The sequence below is a fragment of the Mastigoproctus giganteus genome, chromosome 9 (assembly GCF_048544385.1).
Source record: "Mastigoproctus giganteus isolate SK-2022 chromosome 9, ASM4854438v1, whole genome shotgun sequence".
Classification (NCBI taxonomy): Eukaryota; Metazoa; Arthropoda; class Arachnida; order Uropygi; family Thelyphonidae; genus Mastigoproctus; species Mastigoproctus giganteus.
Window position 1 is genome coordinate 109,064,618 of NC_143583.1, and position 21,081 is coordinate 109,085,698.

At 34.7% G+C, this 21,081-nt stretch overlaps 1 protein-coding gene across 4 annotated transcripts in view; it reads left to right on the forward strand.

The window, feature by feature from the left end:
- Positions 1 to 21,081, forward strand: part of LOC150080630 (nephrin-like) — a 382,937-nt gene that overhangs the window by 103,230 nt on the left and 258,626 nt on the right. For all 4 annotated transcript variants that reach the window (XM_090381105.1, XM_090381106.1, XM_090381107.1 and 1 more), the window contains exon 2: positions 15,169 to 15,303. In XM_090381105.1, the coding sequence (XP_090237231.1) occupies positions 15,169 to 15,303 (135 nt within the window). The remainder of the gene's footprint in view (positions 1 to 15,168; positions 15,304 to 21,081) is intronic.

Sequence of the window (21,081 nt, forward strand, 5' to 3'; positions counted from 1 at the left end):
AATCATACAACTCAAGCATCACAATAAAAGCTTCCAGAAAAACTTTAAATACAAAGTTTTCTTTTAAATTATCGTTTAATATGCCAACTTCGTAAGTTCTTTGTATATGGCTGAAGTTAGTCCACGAGAAACTTAGTGGACGCATTACTTGCAGTAAATCACATTATCAGATGAGCTCAATGACGTATTATAATATTATAAAATAGGGATAATTATGAGATTATCCCTCATGAGCAGTTTACTGTCATTCTCTAAAATAATAAAGGGACTCTCCAATGTATAAAAGCTTTTAGCCGGCCCTGAAATTCATTCAGTATATTGCTAAATAGATCTTTTACGAGAATATAAAAAAGGAGGCCATCATTAAACTGATGGTAGTTTAAACGTACAGAGAACAAAGATGGGAAGACCGTTAACAATGAACTCTTATCATTGCTCCATTGAAATGTTTCAGCGAACAGAAATTTCAAGAGATAGAACTTTAAGAGCTCCATAACGAATATACAACTTTATTTTCCAAAGATATAAAAGCAAAATCATTTCCTACCAGAGTTGTTTGCAAAGTCAGAACATTTATGACCTACAAAACTTTAAGGTTTATTTCTAAAAGCTTTTCTTTGAAACAAGCTATAAAAGAATAATCTATTGGTCGTATTTTGAGTAATATACCAGCGAAGTCTACTGGAAGTTCAACTGGATATTAACTACACCGGACGTAGTATTCTGTTCCACAATGGCTCCGTGTTTGTTTTAAAGCTGAAGCTGGCGTGAGCTTTCTGAAAACTGACAAAAAAAAATTGGATAAAAATACAAGAAACCTGAATATTACTCGAACGACAAGGAACACCGCTACTGGGTTAGTCTGAAGATAGCGCAGGGCGTCGACTACTCCTTTAATCGATAATTTCAAAACTGCTTCGTTCTTCTCTTAGCGCAAGAAATGCAATAAATAAATCTTCCCTATATTAAGTTTTTCATTACTGAAGGAGGATGCCCCTCATAGGCTCCGTGAGCAAGCACTCCGAGAATTCTTACCTACGCCTAAATGTCAAGAATCTGTAAAGGAACCGTCTAGGCCACTTCTGTGCGAAGTCATACGACTTCGAGAGTTGCGTATTTGAATAGTTCGTTTCACATTGTACCGTGGGCAGAGCTCGCCTTTCTTATTGTCATATTACTTGTAAAGAACTGTACTACTAAGAGAGAATGAAAGGATTCATTCTCTCTTAGTAGTGAAAAGGTAGGTGGGGATATGGACAAGTGGAAAAATTGGCCTTTCTTTTGCTATCGAACTGTAGCTGGAACTTCATTGAAATACAGTTGGCGCCAGGAAAATTACCGTAAACAACAAACTTATTTCTCGAGTGGCACCAAATCGAGAAGTATGAGATGTTAAAGAGACAAATAGTACACCATAAGCCTTGAACACTGAAAGAACCATGAGCCTTGAACTCTGAACGAAGTTACTCCTTATAGAGAAGAGGTTTTCTTTGAGCAGGCAGGTACAATTTCAAGTCTGTTCACATTTTGCTCTATAAACTAATACTGCAAAGGGCTCCAGGAAATGTAGCATTAGAGAAAGGATTTAAGGACCATGATCCCAAAGTCGCAAGATCTCAGACCCAATTACTCTAATTTGTTTTGATATTTTGATTGTATTCCATTCTCTAATTATTATTCTTTTCGTTTATTGCTTTTGCATCTACTTATTTTCCCTCGTATTTCATATCCCGATATTAAAATACTCTGCGAGCGTGTGCATATGACAACCATTTGGAAATGGCCTCTTAAATCCTCATGTGTTTGTTACATGCCATGTGTGCAGAAAAATCAAGACTCGTTACTTTGTGAATCACGTAAAAAGTGAAAAACCTTCAGGTCTTGATAGCACTGAACGTGTTTAAAACATCTGACTCCTCTGTTCACGCAGAGTCCAGAGCATTTTTCAGTGTCCAAGGGACATGGTTCCAATTTTTTCTTCTGATTTAAGTTTGAGCAGAAGAGAAATCAGTGGTGAAGAGCTATTATTACTAGCAGACCTTGAATATCGAGTTGCTTCATAATATACAGTGAATGAACTACAACAAAAGGACCATCATAATAAAGGCAGTTCTTTGCTTCAGCTAATAAAACGCACCGTTCTGAACTGTAAAATATTTTCCAGTTCAGATTGTGGGAACGGGTGAGTGTTCAATAATAATAAGACCTTTGTAGAAATATTATTTCCACATTTTACTTTTAGCAAATCACACTAAGATCGTTATTTATTTTAGGCGCAATTCTCAATCATTTATTGAAATGGATTATGACTAAATGTTTAGTAATTAAAATACTGAAAAAAATTCAATTAAAATATATCTAAGTGGCGCAATATAAAACCGTAAAAAGAAATAAGATAAAAAAAATGATAATACGATTACCATAAATTGAAGGTGTCCATAACGGGCTCAATCGTGAATATTATGACGAATAATGCTATCATTGCTAAAAAATTACCGAGTTACTCAGTAGTGCATAAATATTTTATCTGATAGGGGCACTGGGTTTGTTTGAGTTTCTTTCGCTCTGGTCAGTAGTTTAAAACTTTCAAGATCTGTGACTTTTCTGTTCAGCATAAAGTTCCGATTTTAACATTAACTTCCAGCCAACCTTAAAAGTAGGAGACTTTTCCTTAAACATTAAAAATGAATTGCAAAAATACGATCACTTTATTTTTCAATAAAAACTATTAGCATTAAGAGACAGTTTATCCAATAATAAATAAAAAATCATAACAAAGATTTGGATTATTATAACATATTGCATATTTCATGCTGATATGGGCAAGCAATATGCAAACCATCATTTTAATATAATATAATTAAGCCAAAAATCTCTGGCTTAAAATTGCATCTTATATTACAATTGACAATATTATATTTAAATCAAATAAACCAAATTTAGCAAATGAAAGCTTTAATTTGATCTTCAAACAAGTTTATTTGAATCTTTTTTAAACCACCGTTGAAAATCTACTGCAGTAATAGGAAAATGAAGTTTTATAACTCCTCTTGGCTTTTTGTATTTAATTACATGTGATATTTATAATTCAGTACTTTTGATCGTCTTTCGAGAATCGACGAAATCATCGTATTCTAAATATGCTGATGAAGTGCTTCTGCTTGACGCTCAGTAGCCAAAATTAATTATGTAGTGTTCATCTGTGATCACGTGAAATTGGATCCTAAGCGTAGACTTCAAATGCTCAGGTAAACTATTAAATTTTCAATTTTGCATTAATAGGCTTTCTAGACCTCTTTGCGGAGGAATTCATTCGCTAATTCTCTTGAGACATTGCACGACTTAATTTCCTCTTTGTGAAACTTGAAAGTCCCCCATGAGGCTGTGAAAGCTTTATCCTTGTGATAAGAGAAAAGATCTAGAAACGATCTTTTAGGATACTGTAAATAATCGGGCCACGAATCTTATTTAAAGCAGAAATGGTTCTTTTTGGCTATTACGCCATTCTGTAGATGCGTAATTAATTCTTTCCCATTACCAAAATAAGTTCGAATGAACTGATGCTTTTGGTAACCAGAAAATATAGATTCGTTTATTTAAAAATAAATAAGAATAACTGAAATATATAGACGAAATCAGTTTCTTCATCTTTAAATTTTAGTTGATAACAGAAAAAGCAGACAGAGAAATTGAGCGTAGATTTTGTTTGGACACAACTGGACGCCTCTGGATATGACTGATTAGGTAACACGAAGAAATAATGCACTAGGCTTCATATCATGTTGTTGTTATGGTACTTCCTTGCGTAAAAGCTACTTAGACCATATTGAGACTGGTTAATATGACGTTAGGATGACATGGTGACTTTTTTATGATTTGTTTCAGTGGTGTTGATAGCATGGAAGTACAGTGGCCAAGTACTGTTACCATAATTCAAGCATTGCGCTTTGTATTAGACAAAATGCCTCTTGGCATGGATAATTATGATGTTATATATTTTGAAATTAATGTAGCTTACTTATATTGTATACTTCGTGTGCAAAGATCGATTTCTAGAAGACTAAATTCGCCCTTGGTCCAGAAGAGCTTCTCCTCACCTTATATTAGCGGTTACTCTATGTAAAAATCAAAATATAAACCTCTAACTGGAGTTTCCATTCTCTACTCTAACAAGTCAACATTTTGCACTCAATCGCTGTCATTTAGAAGCTGATTGAACGATGATTGACCCTCTCAAATTAACATGTTTTTATTTTTGTACGTCCGTAGCGTCTATATTTTTCAGATAAGTAATTTGTCAATTCCTTTAAAAAACGTAACCTAAATAATTAATGTCATTTGTTATCTCAACTTTAAGAATCGGTTTATTTATCTCATTTTTTGTGGTTAAGCTGTATATTTCCTTTAACCTACGATCTAGCATCTCTAGTTTTCCAATAATTTTTTTTGGTTAATTTACTTATTCGAAGCAAACGCATATGCTCCCAAAGGAGTGGGCCATTTTCGGACGCTGCTGAGTAGACTTTAATTATTGGTTTGTGTCATCTTAAAATTAGTAGTGCAATTATTATTTATCTATTAAAGTTAGCAAAATTGTTTCTTGCTTGACCTCACAAATTACTTAAAAACGAGAATCGAATTAGGAGAGAATTTTGCCTCTAATATTCAGTACCATTGATATAGGAATGATATAAATACTATGTAATATTTTATGTACTTTTGTAGAAGCATAATTAATATAAGAAGAGTTTAATTAATCCTATAAATTAAGTTTATAACAATACGAACATGATTTTATAACGCAACTGTAAAACGTAATTCATAGCATAATGCGTACCACTGTGGCATAACCTGGGAATAGTTTAGCGCTATTATTGAACTCAAGTATCTCTTATTATGTATCTCTAATTTAAATTTAGGCTAAACATACCTCAAGATCAAAGCAGCAAATCGAAGAACTCATAATAGTGGGAATGCTTTGACTTGGGAAAGAACTGCTAAGGGCAGTTCTACGTATTTGGGATTTATGATATGCACTACTTGCTGCATGTTTGCGAATTATCTGTAGCGGGACATGATATAAAGATCTAGAAGTGATTGTAGAGATGATTATTTCCAACATTGTTTTCTATGCAATGCAGACATGCTTCTAGGGCAACTCGTGGAGGTTCTGTTAGTGATATACAGGAATTTGTCAACAAAATTCCTTATATCATTGGAAAAGGTGATTATATCTTGCTAGGTCTCATCTTTAGTACAGGCCTGAAAGCTTCATTTCAGGCTTCATTTGTACCTGTTGGAACGAGTACAGTGAAAAGCAACAAGGTTATTCTGGGACAACTTTTTCAAACAAGACATTAGTTCTGCAAATTGCACCGCCTGGAAACCAAGGAGACTTTGTTGAAGTGTTAAAACTTTAACTGGATTGAAAACTTAATGCCGATGGAATCCTCTCTCTTTTCGAATGTTACGTATGACGCGGAAATTGATTGAAAAAGAGATGGTTGCTGAACAGATGGATGAAAATTTTCTCAGCTAGAGAATAATTTCTTGAAGGTACAAACTTCCATATGGAGTTATAGAAGTCGATAGTTTGAATAAACTTAATTTTATGCAAATTATTAGAGGGAATGAACAGATGTGGATATTCACTGATGCTGTATGAACTTGCTTCCATTCATCATTTGTTGTTACTTATGCTAATTTTTTTCAGGCTGATGACAAAATAGTAGTGTCTTTAAACATTTTTTTTAATACATAATCTTCATCACGTGCTCTAAGAACTTTTATTTTATTGATCTTTAAGATCATAAAGCCTCGTTCAAGTTCATTAAATAATAATTTAATGACTATCCTTGGACTGAACTTTCGAATACAAATTCAATTTGAAAATTGTATCCAGATATGAACATTCAGAATAAATATCAATAAATAAAAAAATAAAATAAATTTGACAATCTAAACTGAATACGCGCGAAAATATTTTAAGATTATTTTCTTATGTTTAATCAACCTTTTAATCAGTTTCACATGTGGGCTATCTTTAAATAAATTAGGTTATTCCTAATTATTCCATTTTCCGAATTTATTTTAAAAACATGAGCCAGAATCAGAACCATAGCCATAAAAGAAAAAAAAATGTAAATTGTTTATTTCCGTTTTCTTTCGTGGTCTTGTTCTGGAATGACTTCTTACATCCCGAATCAGCCGTACTGCAGTTTCCTTTGCCTGGCTCCTTTTTGTGCGATGGAAATCACTTCGACTTTTCTGAGATTTTTACTTTTGTATGTGACAATAATTCCTTGTCCGTAACAAGCATTGCGTTGTGTATACATCTTGGTTACGTTTATTACTATTTTTTTCCGTTATGAGATGAGGCCTCCCTGTCCATTACAGCAATTAGTGTCCCGAAACAACAGCGTGTCTTAGATTATTTGTGGCAACCCGGCTATTGTTGTTGTATACCTTTCACGGTAGTTCCATTTCTAGAAAATGCAGCTATTGTACGTTTTCCTTCTAAGTTCAGCTGCACTGTCTTTGGATAAGATGGATTTTACTCCAGAGAGAGGGAAGAATTTTTTTCTAAAGAAGGGAGAAAGAAAAACTAAGTTCTCAATGTTAAATTATAAATGAATTTATTTCTTGTGGCTTTCGGCATTTGAATGAATCTTGAGCAAAGAGTTCTGTGATTTAGATGCCCAAACTCCCAACTTTTATATCATTTTACTTTTAACAGTTACAATAAAATAATTATCGTGCCATTCTCCTTATGTCGCATATAGTGTTGATGGTACACAATAAAAATGTGATTTTGGTTTAGATAGTTCAAAATTCTCAGATTTTAATGATACCTGAAACTCCCTGTAATCCGGGTGCGAGTTTTGTTGGATATTATGAACCTATGTTCTCGTCACATGAGCACCTTGACAATGTTTTTACCCTAGTTGATTTGCGAGGTGGGATTCAAAGCTCTCAGTTTGCTCTTGAAATTTCTCGCCATCGTCGATTACTCAATTTCAAGTCATTTCGCACACAAAGAAAAATTGAATTCCTTGGCGTCCTTAGTGCTTATTGAACAAACCTCGAATGTCACTTCCTCTTTTGGTACGTGAATATTGAAAATACTTACGTGTTGTAAACTTATTTGAATGATTTGACAACAACAGGTGAGTCAGAGTCTCTTTTGAGACGGTACGTGTTTTACTGGGACTGGCCCACCTTCCCGTGATGTGGACGAGTACCCAGAATCATCTGTCCAGGTGGCTGATGCTTCTGGGTAGCCAAGAGGCCAGAACAGAACACGCACATAATACACACAAACCTGCGTCACGTCCCATTTGTAGTGATACTGTTCTTCACAGAGATACGAGGCAGAGTTGAACAGACGTTCTAGGAGCCGCTCTTTACAAAAACACATGTCCACATTTGAATGATTTTAATCTGAGATAAACAATAACCTTTTTATTACAGTAATTTGTTTTAGTAAAAATAGAACAAATAGTTCTAGAGACCTTAAAAAGACAAAAAAATGTAATAACAATAATAAGTAGGAAAGAAGAATACGCATACATATAGGAGAATCTTCCAGCTAGATTTCTGTATATAATTTGTCATACGTTACTCACTTCTTTTACTGGTGATTAACTAATACCAGGGCATATGACAGTAGAATTTCAATTTAAAAATGAAACTTCTCAGTCATAAATAGCTTTCACTCTGTGACTGATAACCAATAAGCAAACAGCAGAAAAATATTGTATAAATTCAACCACAATCGAATATAAAAGCATGTGAATAACAACGTGGCACTGAAGTGGCATAACTATCGATCTATTATTCCTACTGGAACATTTGACACAGAAGTGTCATCATTTCGATATCAATCAGGCGGTGTGAATCGAACGATTGCACTTCCCATTAGCACAAGCCATAAATATTCATTAATGCTAAATAACACATTGACAAACCTACCATGTTTGCCACGATATCGTCTAGCGATACAATGTTCAACACCTTGTGAGTCCGATATAACACAATAATCGGACCACAAAACCTGAATATTGGAGATCTATTCAGTTCAAGAAGGTTTCGCCTTTTAGCGTTCTTGAACTTTTAAGCGACGTTCTCATGTAAACAGCCAGTCTAATCCTGCCACTAAAAATTAGTTGTATAGAAAAAGCGATACAACACAATGAATGCAGAGTGCACCATGCCTTATGTCCAGGTGGTGGTGGTGGGGACAATTTTTCGTGACAATATATCGGTCTTATTATCCTCGAGGGCTCTGTCAACTTTCCAATGTCCCCAAGTTGTTCTTATTCAGAGAAAGGATAATTCAGAGATAGCTATAAAAGACTCCGATTATACGTGGAACACACACCGTCCTCTTCCCCATTCTCTGAGAACTCCCAATATCCCTTGTGGAAAAACCAAACATGGAAAATAAAGAACAGCAATACATACCTTCTAGAGTCTATGCCAAAGAAGATTGCTTATCATTCACACTAAAAAAAAGGCCAACTATTTAATATATTCTCTAATATTTTGGTTTGGCACTTTATGAAACCCGCATATTTTAGCTGTATAGAACAAAATCAAAACTCCCACATTTTAGTAATGCAGAGTCTACTTTTTAAACAATATAAAATTGTTTTAAGAGGTTTATAAAGCATTTCATTTTATTTTCTGTAGTTTAAAAAGGCAAACAACAGGTGTGCATAAATATTTACGATACAATGTTCATAAAAGCAGGTTACAGTGAATACATACAGAATTGTGTACCTTACATCGATCAGTCAACTGTTGAATTAATGATGATCTGCCAGAGGTTGTATTGAATTAGGCTAGTAAGCATTTGTCTCTATTAGCATTTAAACAGGAGTTTCTAGAATTGTAAAAATCCCTGTTCCTCACCTGCAAAAGAATAACGCTTAAAACAAGCAATTTTTCACATCTGTATTTCATACCTGGTTAACGCAGTCTTTTACATTCAATGCATGCAAATCCATTAAACATGCAAATTCAGTTTAGCATTTATATCTTTCCAGGAAAAGAAATTTATTTACTTCCAAAGCAACGCTGCCCTAAGTCTTGCATTTGGAATCAGGTGTTAAATATTTCATGCGGCACAGTCGACTCTGTATTGATTTTGAAGCAAATATATTTTTCTTAATATAATTTCCAAGTTTTACTCTTGGTAAAAATTTCTTTAGAAGGATTGCTTAAGTTGAACTAATATATGTTAATCGCAGGTTTAACACTCGAACCCTAGGGAAAGAAGAGTTGTAAAAGAAAAAGCAACAGGGCCACGAACGAGACAGAGTTAGAAATCCAAAATGATGACATTATTTCCCAAAATTAATAAAGGAAATTAAATGAACCTCAAAATAATTCAGTGAAGCCATTTAAAAACAGTCATTAAGACTATTTCAGATTCTGACACTAATCCTAATAACTAAACTAAATTAAAGAATTAATCTATGTCAACATTCACCATTTTCCACGAGAAAAAGTCACCTATTCATTTTTTTAGGCGATTTTAAGCAATAAAATGTCATTCCACTGAATAACCTGATTTCAAACTCTCGATCTCTTTGGCCAAGATCAAAGTGCGCATAATTGAACAATTATTCTTTCGCTGATAATAATACATCTTAAAAAGTATTTTGCTTCCGTTTATATAACCGTCCATTTCTTACATTTTGAATTAAATTGGAGTCAACTCCAGAGTGCAAAATAGCGCACCAATTTTAAATAATTCGAAATCGCGGATAAAAACACAGAATTGTATCGCAGCTTTGTGCATCCACCAATATTAATGGACCATCGTCATCCACCCGTATGTATCAAAATTGTTTTCTAACGACTTAAAAGAAACTGGTTCTCATTTGCTGTAATCTTTATTGATCAGTTTAAATTTCCGAACTAATGCATGTTTTTGTTTTACTGAAAACTAATCAAGAAAGATCTCAGGGGACATTCAGAGAAAGTTCGCTCGACTTTATTGAAATGTTATTTAAAAAGATATTGATTACTCTTTCTTCATTCAGGGTAGAAGATAAATAACAGCTAGTTTTACTAGTGAAAGATAAGATAGTACAGTTTAGACTTTCTATATGCGCATAGAGGGGCTTAACATAAAATATAACCGAAATACGAACTAAGGCTTTTCAATAAATAGTTTATATTAATATGTGCGCTACTGAAATTTAATTCAGTGACGTAACAGTAGTTATATAAATAAATACTTGAGTCTTATCAGTCACAAAATATTTTCCACCCATCAATCCAATCTAATTGTTTGATCGAGAAGTGGCCATTATTTCTAAACCTGGCTGCTTTTATCTCTCTACACTTGAGTGATGGGTTTTGGGATGATTCCAGTGCATAAACTTTTTGTTGAAGTCAAAAAGATTTCTACCATAATAAATCTAAAAATGTACTGATAATGCTTATATCACTTGGTTTGATAACTGTGCAAAATTACACGAGATAGAAATTTGATGAATTTTCGCTTACAATGCCATGTGCTTTGCTTGAGCAGGGATATGTACAACTCTCTCATTCTCTCTCTCTCTCTCTCTGCCCCCGTATTTTATGGTTTAGTCCGCTTTATTACAAACTCCTAAAGGTTGATCAATTATTTTTGTCTTTATAGCGTTTAGCAGAAACAGTTCAACTTTGTACCAAGTCTGTGAACTTGTTTCTAATTGTATGAGTTAATTGCATCCTCCAATGTTTATGAAACATTATCATAAGTTACTTTTGCTGTTTCATGTTTTTTTTTCTTTTAGTTTTGTTGTTGCAAACTCTGTAAATTCTAATTTCATTTTCAACTCAGTAACTCTTCTGTCTTTGCAAAAAAACGATATTTAAAGGATTTCTCATTATCAGAGTTCTATGGCAATTTTGATGAAATTATTTTTTTGGCTTTACCCAATTATCCGTTTAATGCTTCATTGCATTCATTTACCTATTTGCCATTTAAAACATTTTCTCTCTTTCAAATATAACACCGCCAATTCGAGCGAAGCGTTTGCTCTTAATGAAATAATTCAACTCAATAATTCCCACACTGAACACGCGGCTTGTTGTTACTGGTGGTCTTACAGGCATTAGAAACTCGGCCATGTTGTTTCAGTGTATTTTACTTGTACGAGTGATCTGTCCACAGCACGATTTGTATTTTGAGCGGGTTGAAAATGTTGGAATAAATCAAGGAAAAAACCTTGTTCCCCACCTGATCTCTACTAACTACACCCTCAATTGATACTTAAGATTTTCCGACGGTATTCGAACTCAGACGTCAACAAGCGAGGAGAGGTGTCGAAGTCAGTATATAATTCATTAAGCAGAGGAAACTCAGGGCCTGCGCATGGCCCTTGTGGTAATTATAAGGATCGCTTATTGTTTTATCGCTTTTTGATGCGTTCTCTACAACAAATTATTCTGGAGAATTATCTATCAACACTGAGGTCAGTTTACTTTTTTTCTTGTAGTCTCGATGGTTCTAATAAAAGTTGGATCTATTTTTATTTAGGTCAACTTATAAACAATTCCACAAAATGAGCAAAATGCAAACAGAACAGTTGGATTATTGGTTCAGCCTTAAGAAAATACGAGTAAAGGCATCACTTGAATCATGAGGTGCGGTTGCAAGAACATTTTGTTATTCTTAAATTAATGGGATGTTAAAGAGTCGAAGCCCAAATGGAAAATCATTAAAAAAAATTAATTCTGCTTGTAAATGCTATTTCGATATACATTCTGAATAAACATTATACAACTAAAAGAATACGTTCTTTATGACTATTGTAATTTCATTCATGATACTTTCCTATAGCAACAACCACCCTTTCAAACTTAAATAGGACTGTTTGACAGCCTCAAGCTAGCTGCTGACCTATAATTACAACCTGATATAATATAGGTCGTAAAGCAATAAAGAATTATTGCTTTACGATATGAGTGCAGAAATCAAACCGTAAGGTTACTGTTCCACAATTGAGTTATTTGGCTATTTATATCCTCAAAGGAAATTGAATGAACCTCAAATAATTTTCAGTCGTTAAAAAACTATTGTAGATTCATGGCTAACTGAAGATAGCCACCACCTAGAAAGAGGTCGGCTTTATTTGGAGCCTTATTAAAATTGTAAAATGATGATCCCGATTTCTAAAACGTTATTCAGTATGTTAGGAGTACTCTAGTTGTAGATCATGGAGACTTATTTGGTAGAGGCGCTATATGGAAAGACTATTAGTTTAGCTACCCACAGCTTCATGCTGGTTGTTTGCATTATATTAAATTAGAACAAACGTTCTTAACGTTTTAGCGATATAATCAAAGACCCCAAAACCAGAAATCCATCGTTAGGTTAAAGCCATTTCAATTTTTTCAAACCAAAACTATCCCTGGTGATGGCTCATTTTTGTTGGTGTATTTTTACATAGAACCTTGATGGACTGCAGTGGTTTGTTTGGTTAAAACAGTTAAGCATAAAAGTTTAATACGTGTAAAGTTTTGCCTAAGAGAAAACAGTTGATTCTTTGTTTTGTGGTTATACATAAAAACTTTCATAAGTCCCCACTTCATTCTAATAAACAGCGCTTTCGTAAAGACATGTATTTAACTAAAAAGAGGTTTATGGCTGAAAGCCTCAGACTACGGGAAATCCATATTTGTCTCTAACATCGATACTACAAGTTATATCATACTACAAGTTATCAATGCTGGTTTTTAAGTACACTATATTATAATATAGTGTACAATATCGTACATTATATATATTATGTACAAATAATAACGTACAAATTAACTTATATAAACCTAGGGATATTTCTTTTGGTGAGCTTATAACAAAAATCACATTTGAATGAAAACTAAACCAAAGAGTAACTTTTCCAAAGTTATTTTAAAGTTATCTTTTTCGGGATTTTAAAATCACGAAAAAAGTTGATTTCTGTCAAATCCGCATTTAGAGCGTAATAATTTTCAATTGATCAACTTCAACAAATGGGTTTAATCCTTACAACATCGTTCACCAAAAATTTGTGCAGAAACAATATACAGATCATAATAATTTACAGATAACAATAAATAGTTGGGAAGGCACCATCAAGATTCTGGAGTCCTGAGCAGTCAGCCAGCTCTCTCTCTCTCTCTCTCTCTCTCTCTCTCTCTTGGGACATCACTGCTTGTAGCCCTCGATCGACTTCAGAGAAGCCAGGAAGAATTCGCGTACCACCGCTGGTAAAATGAAATATCACGCACACCTGGCGATTATTTTATGATGTAAATTCCTTATACGTTTACCAACTCCTCTCAACCTTCTACGCTAGTCTTTTCACTTTCTGACGAGTTCTCTACGACTTGTGCTGTTCTGGAGAGTGTCTATCAAGCTGATCTACATGCTCTTGTCATTTTACAGTTTTTATACGCTTTGTCTCACTGAGAATTTGTATCATAATAGGCTGATATTTATTTTATCTTTATACCGTATCTCTTTCTGAAACAGGAACTGTACTTCAACAGATTCGGCCAATGGAAAGGTTGTTGATTTAGTTTTACGAATGTAATGTATTAGGAGAAAAAATTCAATTTAATTATATTTAATTTAAATGGGTTAATGTAACATTTGATAAAGAGTTTGAAATACGTCATGATATTTTCAGTCCTTAATTAAAAACAGAGCAGTAAATAGAGTGAAAGGTAATGAAGAAAAATATTATATTCATTGAGAAGTGATATAAGTAACAGTTAATCTAACTTTTAGAAGAACAAACATTACATCTCTCGCAAATTATGGGCACAGAAGTTTGTCCATCTAATCCAAATCGGATTCATAGTAAACCTCGTGAATCGTAATTATAAGACCATTGCAATATTGAATTCAGTTTAAAATCAGCTAGCAGTGTAAAAATGGGCACGCAGTACTCCAAATGATTCTTACGTATAAATTACAATCATTTTATCAAATACTGAGCAAAGACAGTTCTCAAATCTCAGAGAACTGTCTTTGCTCAGTACTTTTACTTCTGTTTGAACTTATTTCACTGAACTATTTATTTAACGCAAATTTCAATAAAATTATATAATTCAGATAACTTTTATTTCCAGTAAATTGAATATCATTAGAGTGAAAATGTGAATATTATACTATAGTATATCAATGCTGAAAATAATTTAACCGTATAGCGTACCTGTAAAATTACTTTCAACATTGAGATACAGTATCGCTAAAAATATTTCAAAGTGTTTCGAATAAAACGTTCAGCCTGACAAAACTTTAAAACGTATCTATTATTATTGAAGCCACGTTGTTTTATTTTATGTTGCCATCGAAAACCTAACAGAGCCCCCTACAATTGCGACAACTATGATTAATATTAAAAACTATACTGATACTGCCTTAAACAGATGTGGAACTCTGGCGATTAATTTTATAATATTGTCTTGGCTAATATTATTCCAAAAGATCTTCAAGGTCTCCCATAAATTTTGAGATGAGCAGACTTCGCGGAACTGACAGTCTAGATAGATGATCCCATAAAAGCTCTACGGGGTTTAAGTCAAGCGATTGGGGTGGACACCATAACTTGCATTACCCCTTCCTGTTTAGTTGCTAGAAAGACTCTGCCCAGCTTTGAGCTGTTCTTCGGGTCATTGTCTTGCAATATAAAATTTCTTCCTAAGTCCAGAGGATATTGCATTATGTTTAAGAATGTTTTTATAGATTTCTTTTCTTAAAATTCCTTCAATTCTGAAAATGTCACCCACTCCTGAAAAACAGAACTCCAAATCGTGATGGAACACCGTGCTTGGCCGTAGGCATTGGATCCAAAAATTACAAATCTGGATTCATCCGTCCACACAGTAAGTTTAAGTTTTAAGAAAAATGAAACTTCATTCCAAACTTTTAGGCGTGTATGTGCCAAGAAACTTGATGAAACCTCTACAAAAAGGAATATCCTTCTCTCAAGTAAAGTAACACAAACTACATATATCATCAGGTAACCAGAAAGTAGTTTTATTCACTCGTGTTAAACACGGCTGTCTATGACAACGTTAATTTCTTTATTTTCATTAATTTCTTAAACTTAAAATATTTGATAACAGATGTTGTTTTCCTTTGGAGAATAATGCAAATGCGTTTCTTTTTCTTTGCAGTTTCCCCAAATCAACAGTTTTTTCGTGTGCGACCAAAGAACTTGGAAGCTAGAGAAGGAGAAACGGTGGAATTTCAATGTCACGTAGGTAATCGTGGAGGGGCAGTGCAGTGGAGTAAAGATGGTTTTCTTCTTGGTAAGTTGAAATAAAAGGACATATGAATTTCATACTATTTTATATTAATTTTGATGTATTGATTTGCCTCCAATATCAGTTACGCAAATTACCTGAGTTTACAGGTAGGAACATTCTATTTCTCTACTGTTTAATATTTATTACAGCCTGTTTGTATAGTGTTTTTATTTTTATTTGTTCCATTTTAAGCATGTATTTAGTAGGTAAAATTTCGGAAGGTAAAATAAGTTACATGTGGATTACATTTATTTTAAATATCAAAAATGCCAATAACAACATTCAGGTGATTCCAATCTACCAAATGGTGAAATTTCACTACGTTGTCATGACTGCCCTATGTGAATAGCAGTTTCGCAACCTGTCACTCGTTTGGAGAAGTTGGGATTCAAATCCAGTTGGAGACTGAAGAAATCCCTAGGCTTTTCTTCAGTCGGGGCTGAAGTCAGCCAATCTCAGGAGGATTGAGTAGGGTTTCCCTGTTGAGTTATTCCTGGTTTTTCAGCCTTCACAACATGCAAATCAGAATATGCATTAGATGCTGCTAATATGCTATATAAATGGCAACAATGCCATGGATAGAATACCGAGCGACCTCACCCGGTTCCCTCTTCTCACCTAAAAATACACACCAGTGAGCACAGGAACGCCGACATTGGAAATTTGAGGAGGGAGTGGAAAAATGGCACATCATTCGAAGAACCTCAGTTCCAGTTATACTACGCTGATAGCATGACCAGGTGTCCAGATTTCAAAGCATACATTGTTCCCCTGATATCAAAGAATCAACGTCTGAACCTCAATCTGGTTGAACATTATTGAACCAAATACATCTCTCACTCTGAGTTTATCTATCAACGGTTACTTTCGGATCACACGCCCTTACAATGCACATCGTTTGGGTATATAAATGTAGTTCCAGAAACGTGAACATGACTTGACATACTTCATTGCTTACTCAGTCACCCGATCTCGACCATATTGAGAAATTTAGGGGATGAGGTGGAACGAGTCATTCACAGCAAGGATCCGCAACCTTTCCGTCTAAGAAAACTGCTCGATGCGATCGAGTCTGCATGGACTGGCATCGTTTGGAACGCTTTCAGGACCACTTGTAACCCATACCCGATGAATTGAGGCTCTTCTGAGAGCTAAACGTGTTATTCACTATTAAGGTTGATGTTGTAAGAGTACACTCTAACAAATATAATGGAAATATTTATTTATCTGAAATAAATTCATGTAGGGCGATGGAAAAGTGAGAATTATTATCAAAGTTGAATATTAAGGTTTGAATATGGTAAATATTAAGGTTTGAATATGTAAATATTAAGGATTAGAAATAGGGAGGTTACAAATAGTGTGAATTGAACAGCAATTAAATGTAGACAAGAATAACAAGTAATACAAAAAGGGGCTAACAGAGTAAACAGACTAATGACCCGCCATATGCGAACAGGCGAGAAAGGGGTTACTAGGAGCATAAAAAAATGGAACCGCGAGAATACAGGTAAATAAGAAATGTTTGATGTATACGGCATCTGGACATAAGTCCAGACAGTCTGCAGTTTGTGTCGGAAAGGCAGCGTCAGTGTGAAGGATTTTTAGGTAAGTTGGTAACAATTTCGCAAACTGAAAACACGAAAATAGGTATTGTGGGGGGCGATCGGCATACATGAAAGGGTTATAATTGGAGTGTGAAATAAACAAGAGAATTACAAGGTAAGGGTTTAGCTTGTTCACGAGAGAGTTGCAGTAATTTTTTTAATAGGAAAACGTGAGAAATTAAGAGTATTGGGGTTGATTGAGAGTCTTTGGGGAGGCGGCGTTCCAGAACTGATGAGGGGAAAAAAAAAAGTTCGGATGTGAGTCGAGAGAGTCGTGAGTTGAGTTCAGTTCAGTTGTTAGAGTTGAGAGTAATTGTTGGATTTCGAAAAGAGAAGAAAGATGAGAATAAAATGGAGGTATTGAGGCGTAGAGGAGGTGAAGATATGGAGAATTTTTTTCTGAGCTAAAGTTCGGAAATAGTGAGATATGAGAAAAAGAAAAGAAACGAGAGTTATGGAAAGAATGTGTAGAGTTGTTAATTTTCGGATGGGGAAGTGCGGACAAGTAGGAAACATGTATTCTAAAGTATAAAGTAGACGTAGAGTTGGCCATCAGTCGGGTGATTGGCGTGCAATATAAATGCAATCGCATGATGTATTTCGGAAGAAATTTCATGTAGGAATTTACAAGTGCGTCTAGGGGTCCAGCCCGTCGAGAATGAGCCAGGGGGTGCAGATATGCAAGTCAAGAATCTACGTGGAAGGAGCGAATCCAGTTCAAGAATCTCCGAAGAAGTGATAGACCGTCTGAAAGATTTGAATCGGATGTGAGAAGCCTCTCTGCCACAAAGGAAAACCAGAGTGCAAAAGAACTGAAAGTAGCTGCCCATTTTGGAACGCAAGTCTGTTCCAGTTTTTATTGAACCCCGAACTCAGATTCATAAGCTAAACTCTGAGAAACTGTTTAATAGTTTCCTTCAAAAGAAGTTTTTGGTAATGTACAATTGAGTTATTACGTTGGGTTAGATTATAGATAAAGGTAATGACCATGAAATGATATAAGGGAACTAAATAGGTAAAGAAGAAAGAAAAAAATAAAGGGAATTGATAATAGAACTCATAGGCATAGTAGGATGAGAATGTGGTAACCGATATTATTATTCTAGACAATGTGTTAACAGATGATAATATAACAGATAAGATTCTAGGTATGTGTAAAGAAAATAAAAATTTAAATTTTATTGAGAAACCTTGAGAGAAAAGGGGAACCTGACCAGTACCAGAACACGGGAATAACTACGATGCTAACTAAAGTAGTAACTGGGGTAGAAATAATTCTGGGGTAGATTTTGAGTAAGTATTACTGATGTAAGGTGATGAAAAATACTAATTGATTTGATGTGTTGATAGAAAAAAGTGATTCTTTGCAGTGAGTACTAACTGAAGTGAGTGATGAAAATAGTAAGTGATTTGATATAAAAGTGAAATGATAGACATTGGTGATTTGTAGTAAGTAAGAGACGTAAAGTGAACAACAATTATCTTAAAACAACCAACAACTATACAGTTATTAAATTAAATAAAAATAAATTAAATAAATAGGCAGTGTAAACTGTCTATTCACTGTTTCAATTTTTTTTCTAGGAGTCTCTCTCTGCTTCTAATAAATAATAATTAGTATCGCATCATTCTTCTTTTATAAAGAAAAACCGAGTACGATTCGACGTTTGATATAAACTTTCCACAAAAAACAAAGAGAGAGAAACTGCACTTACCTAGTTTCAATAATTATATATATCTTACCTCTGCCTATTATTAAAGACGAAACCCTTCGGCGTTACTATTCCTCCTGTGGATTTATGCACCATTATGAACTGATTCAAACTGTAATTACAGCTCCTGGTTGTAATTCCGTAGCGGCAACTTTATATTGACAAATGGTGACAATTAAATGGCATCTGACAAATCACGAGATATTGCTCGGGAGCATGGTGTCTTCCTCTCCCATGTAATAACCACCGTCTCTTCTCTTTCCCCACTGCTGTACGTAACTCGTGCGTATGTGTAGGTTAATGTATTATTAAACTAAACAACCGATTGCGTTCGATGCAGTAGAAACAGAAAATCGTTGCGAATCTCACCGTGTGGTAAATTCACACGAAGACCACCCCCCCTTATAATTCCGCCATTACGAAACGGTATTAGTAATACCAAATGATGGAAAAGCGACCTTTTTCTGCATTAGCCAAAAATAAACAATTCGCATAACAATAAATATTAAAATAACACAGAACAGTAATACCATTCCCACAAGATAATCATCCAATTCCGCTTTAAAACTTAGTCAGATCCGCTGTAGAGGCAATTTATTCCAATGTTCGACAACCCGTTGCCCATATTTCATGAAATCTGATCTTCTGTTCTTAGCTGGGGTTGTATATGTGTTCTTCTGGGTGAGATATGAACCTACAAGGGAGAACACACCTTCCTCATTCATTTTACTCAATCCCTTAATGCTGTATACACCTCAATCTTGATCACCCCTTAGATGTTTAGTTGTTAAGATTTGCTGATCACATCTTTTAAGCCATTCTTCATATGTGCGTCGCCATCCAACCATCGCCTTGCAAAGAGCTAATGACGTTCTTCTTCAAGTATGACCTCCTCTTAACGAATTCATGGTTTGTATTCAAGATTCCATTCTTGTCGAAGTGGTCCTAAATCGCATCCTTAACCATAGACTCCATGATCTTCCCTATGAATCAGAACCGCTTTCATGGACTTAGGAAGGTTGTTACGAAACTACAAGGTTAGCAAATGTGTTAAAAAGAACCTAAAAGGAAGTTAAGTAATCTGCTAATCGCCTTTAGCTCCAGGCATTAGCTAGAATAAACTTAAACCAGAGAGTTCCTAAATTTGTTTTATTTCAATACATGTCCAGGCATCTCAAAGTTAGTTGTCCTTATGTCTATGAGCTAGGCGTGATTATATACAAATAAAATAATTGATCTATTTAATTTAAGTAGGATAGATGAGGCTGGTTATGGTACCCAACACGCATGGAGCAAAATCGAGTCCCTACCCTAAAAAAAAAAAGCTCCTCCCATTAACCATAATTCTTCTATATTCACTACCAAACACCATTCACTATCCTACAACACAGCAATGACACTTTTCTAGCTACCTTCAATCGCAATATAAAAAGCATTTTTAAATACAACCAACTTAAATTCTTCAGTCTGCTTTCAGTACACAGCTTTTCAGCCTTACTCTGATAAGCTGTGTGTAAAGCAAACAGTATCAATCGTCTTACGCTTTACCACGGACTCCACTAAAGCCTCTTATGGCCACTTCGGATGACGCATAAATTATTTGCAATGCTCCAATAAAATCTTAAAGTTAACTTTAAGGAGAAAACAACTGAAACCAAATAAATAAAGAGTTAACGAAGTGGTGACAGGTTTTCTTTCATTGGATATCAACTGGTTTCTACTGCACGTCTCATACTTCTGTTGGGTTCGCTACAAATTTTACTGCAGTGACTTCATGCCCGCCTCGAACGCCTGGAATAATCCCACAAATTACGACGTTAGGGGATTTCGATAGCTCAGTGAGGGAGTATTCATAAATTAATACTTCAACTTCTCATCCTGATCTGGTAGCGTTTAGGCACATCGTAAATCCAAGTGAGGACTTACAATAGGCTATTTTTGTGTTGCTTCGACATAGACTACATCTTAAGACACTGCAAGCTAGTCCCAGAATGGGCAATCTTTATTTCCTTATTGCCCCTCTATAAAATTTTTGTTGCAGAACAAGACATAAAATAAATACTCGCAAATGTTGAAATAGAACTGAAAGGTTTTTTGCTATTAACCGTCTCCAAACACTAATAAATTTCTTCCCCAAATTAGATTTTTGGTCCATAATCGTGCAAATTCATTCTGATTTCGTTACTTCTCTCATTTGTCCAGTGGTTATAAAATAGGGTGAAACCTAGACCCTTGAGGTAACAATGTACTTATTTACAGCGCTGTGGGATTCCTTTCTGGTAAAACAATGAACTGTGGACATCTCAATACGTTAGATGTCTATATGGACCCTTATTAATCCCGTGTTATATACAGGGAGCTAATTGAAATGTTGTAGAAATGAGAATTGTTCTTCCAGTTCGTCGATTAGTTTCCAAATAGAGAAAAAACGTATGACGCTGGTACAACCAACCTGGCACAAT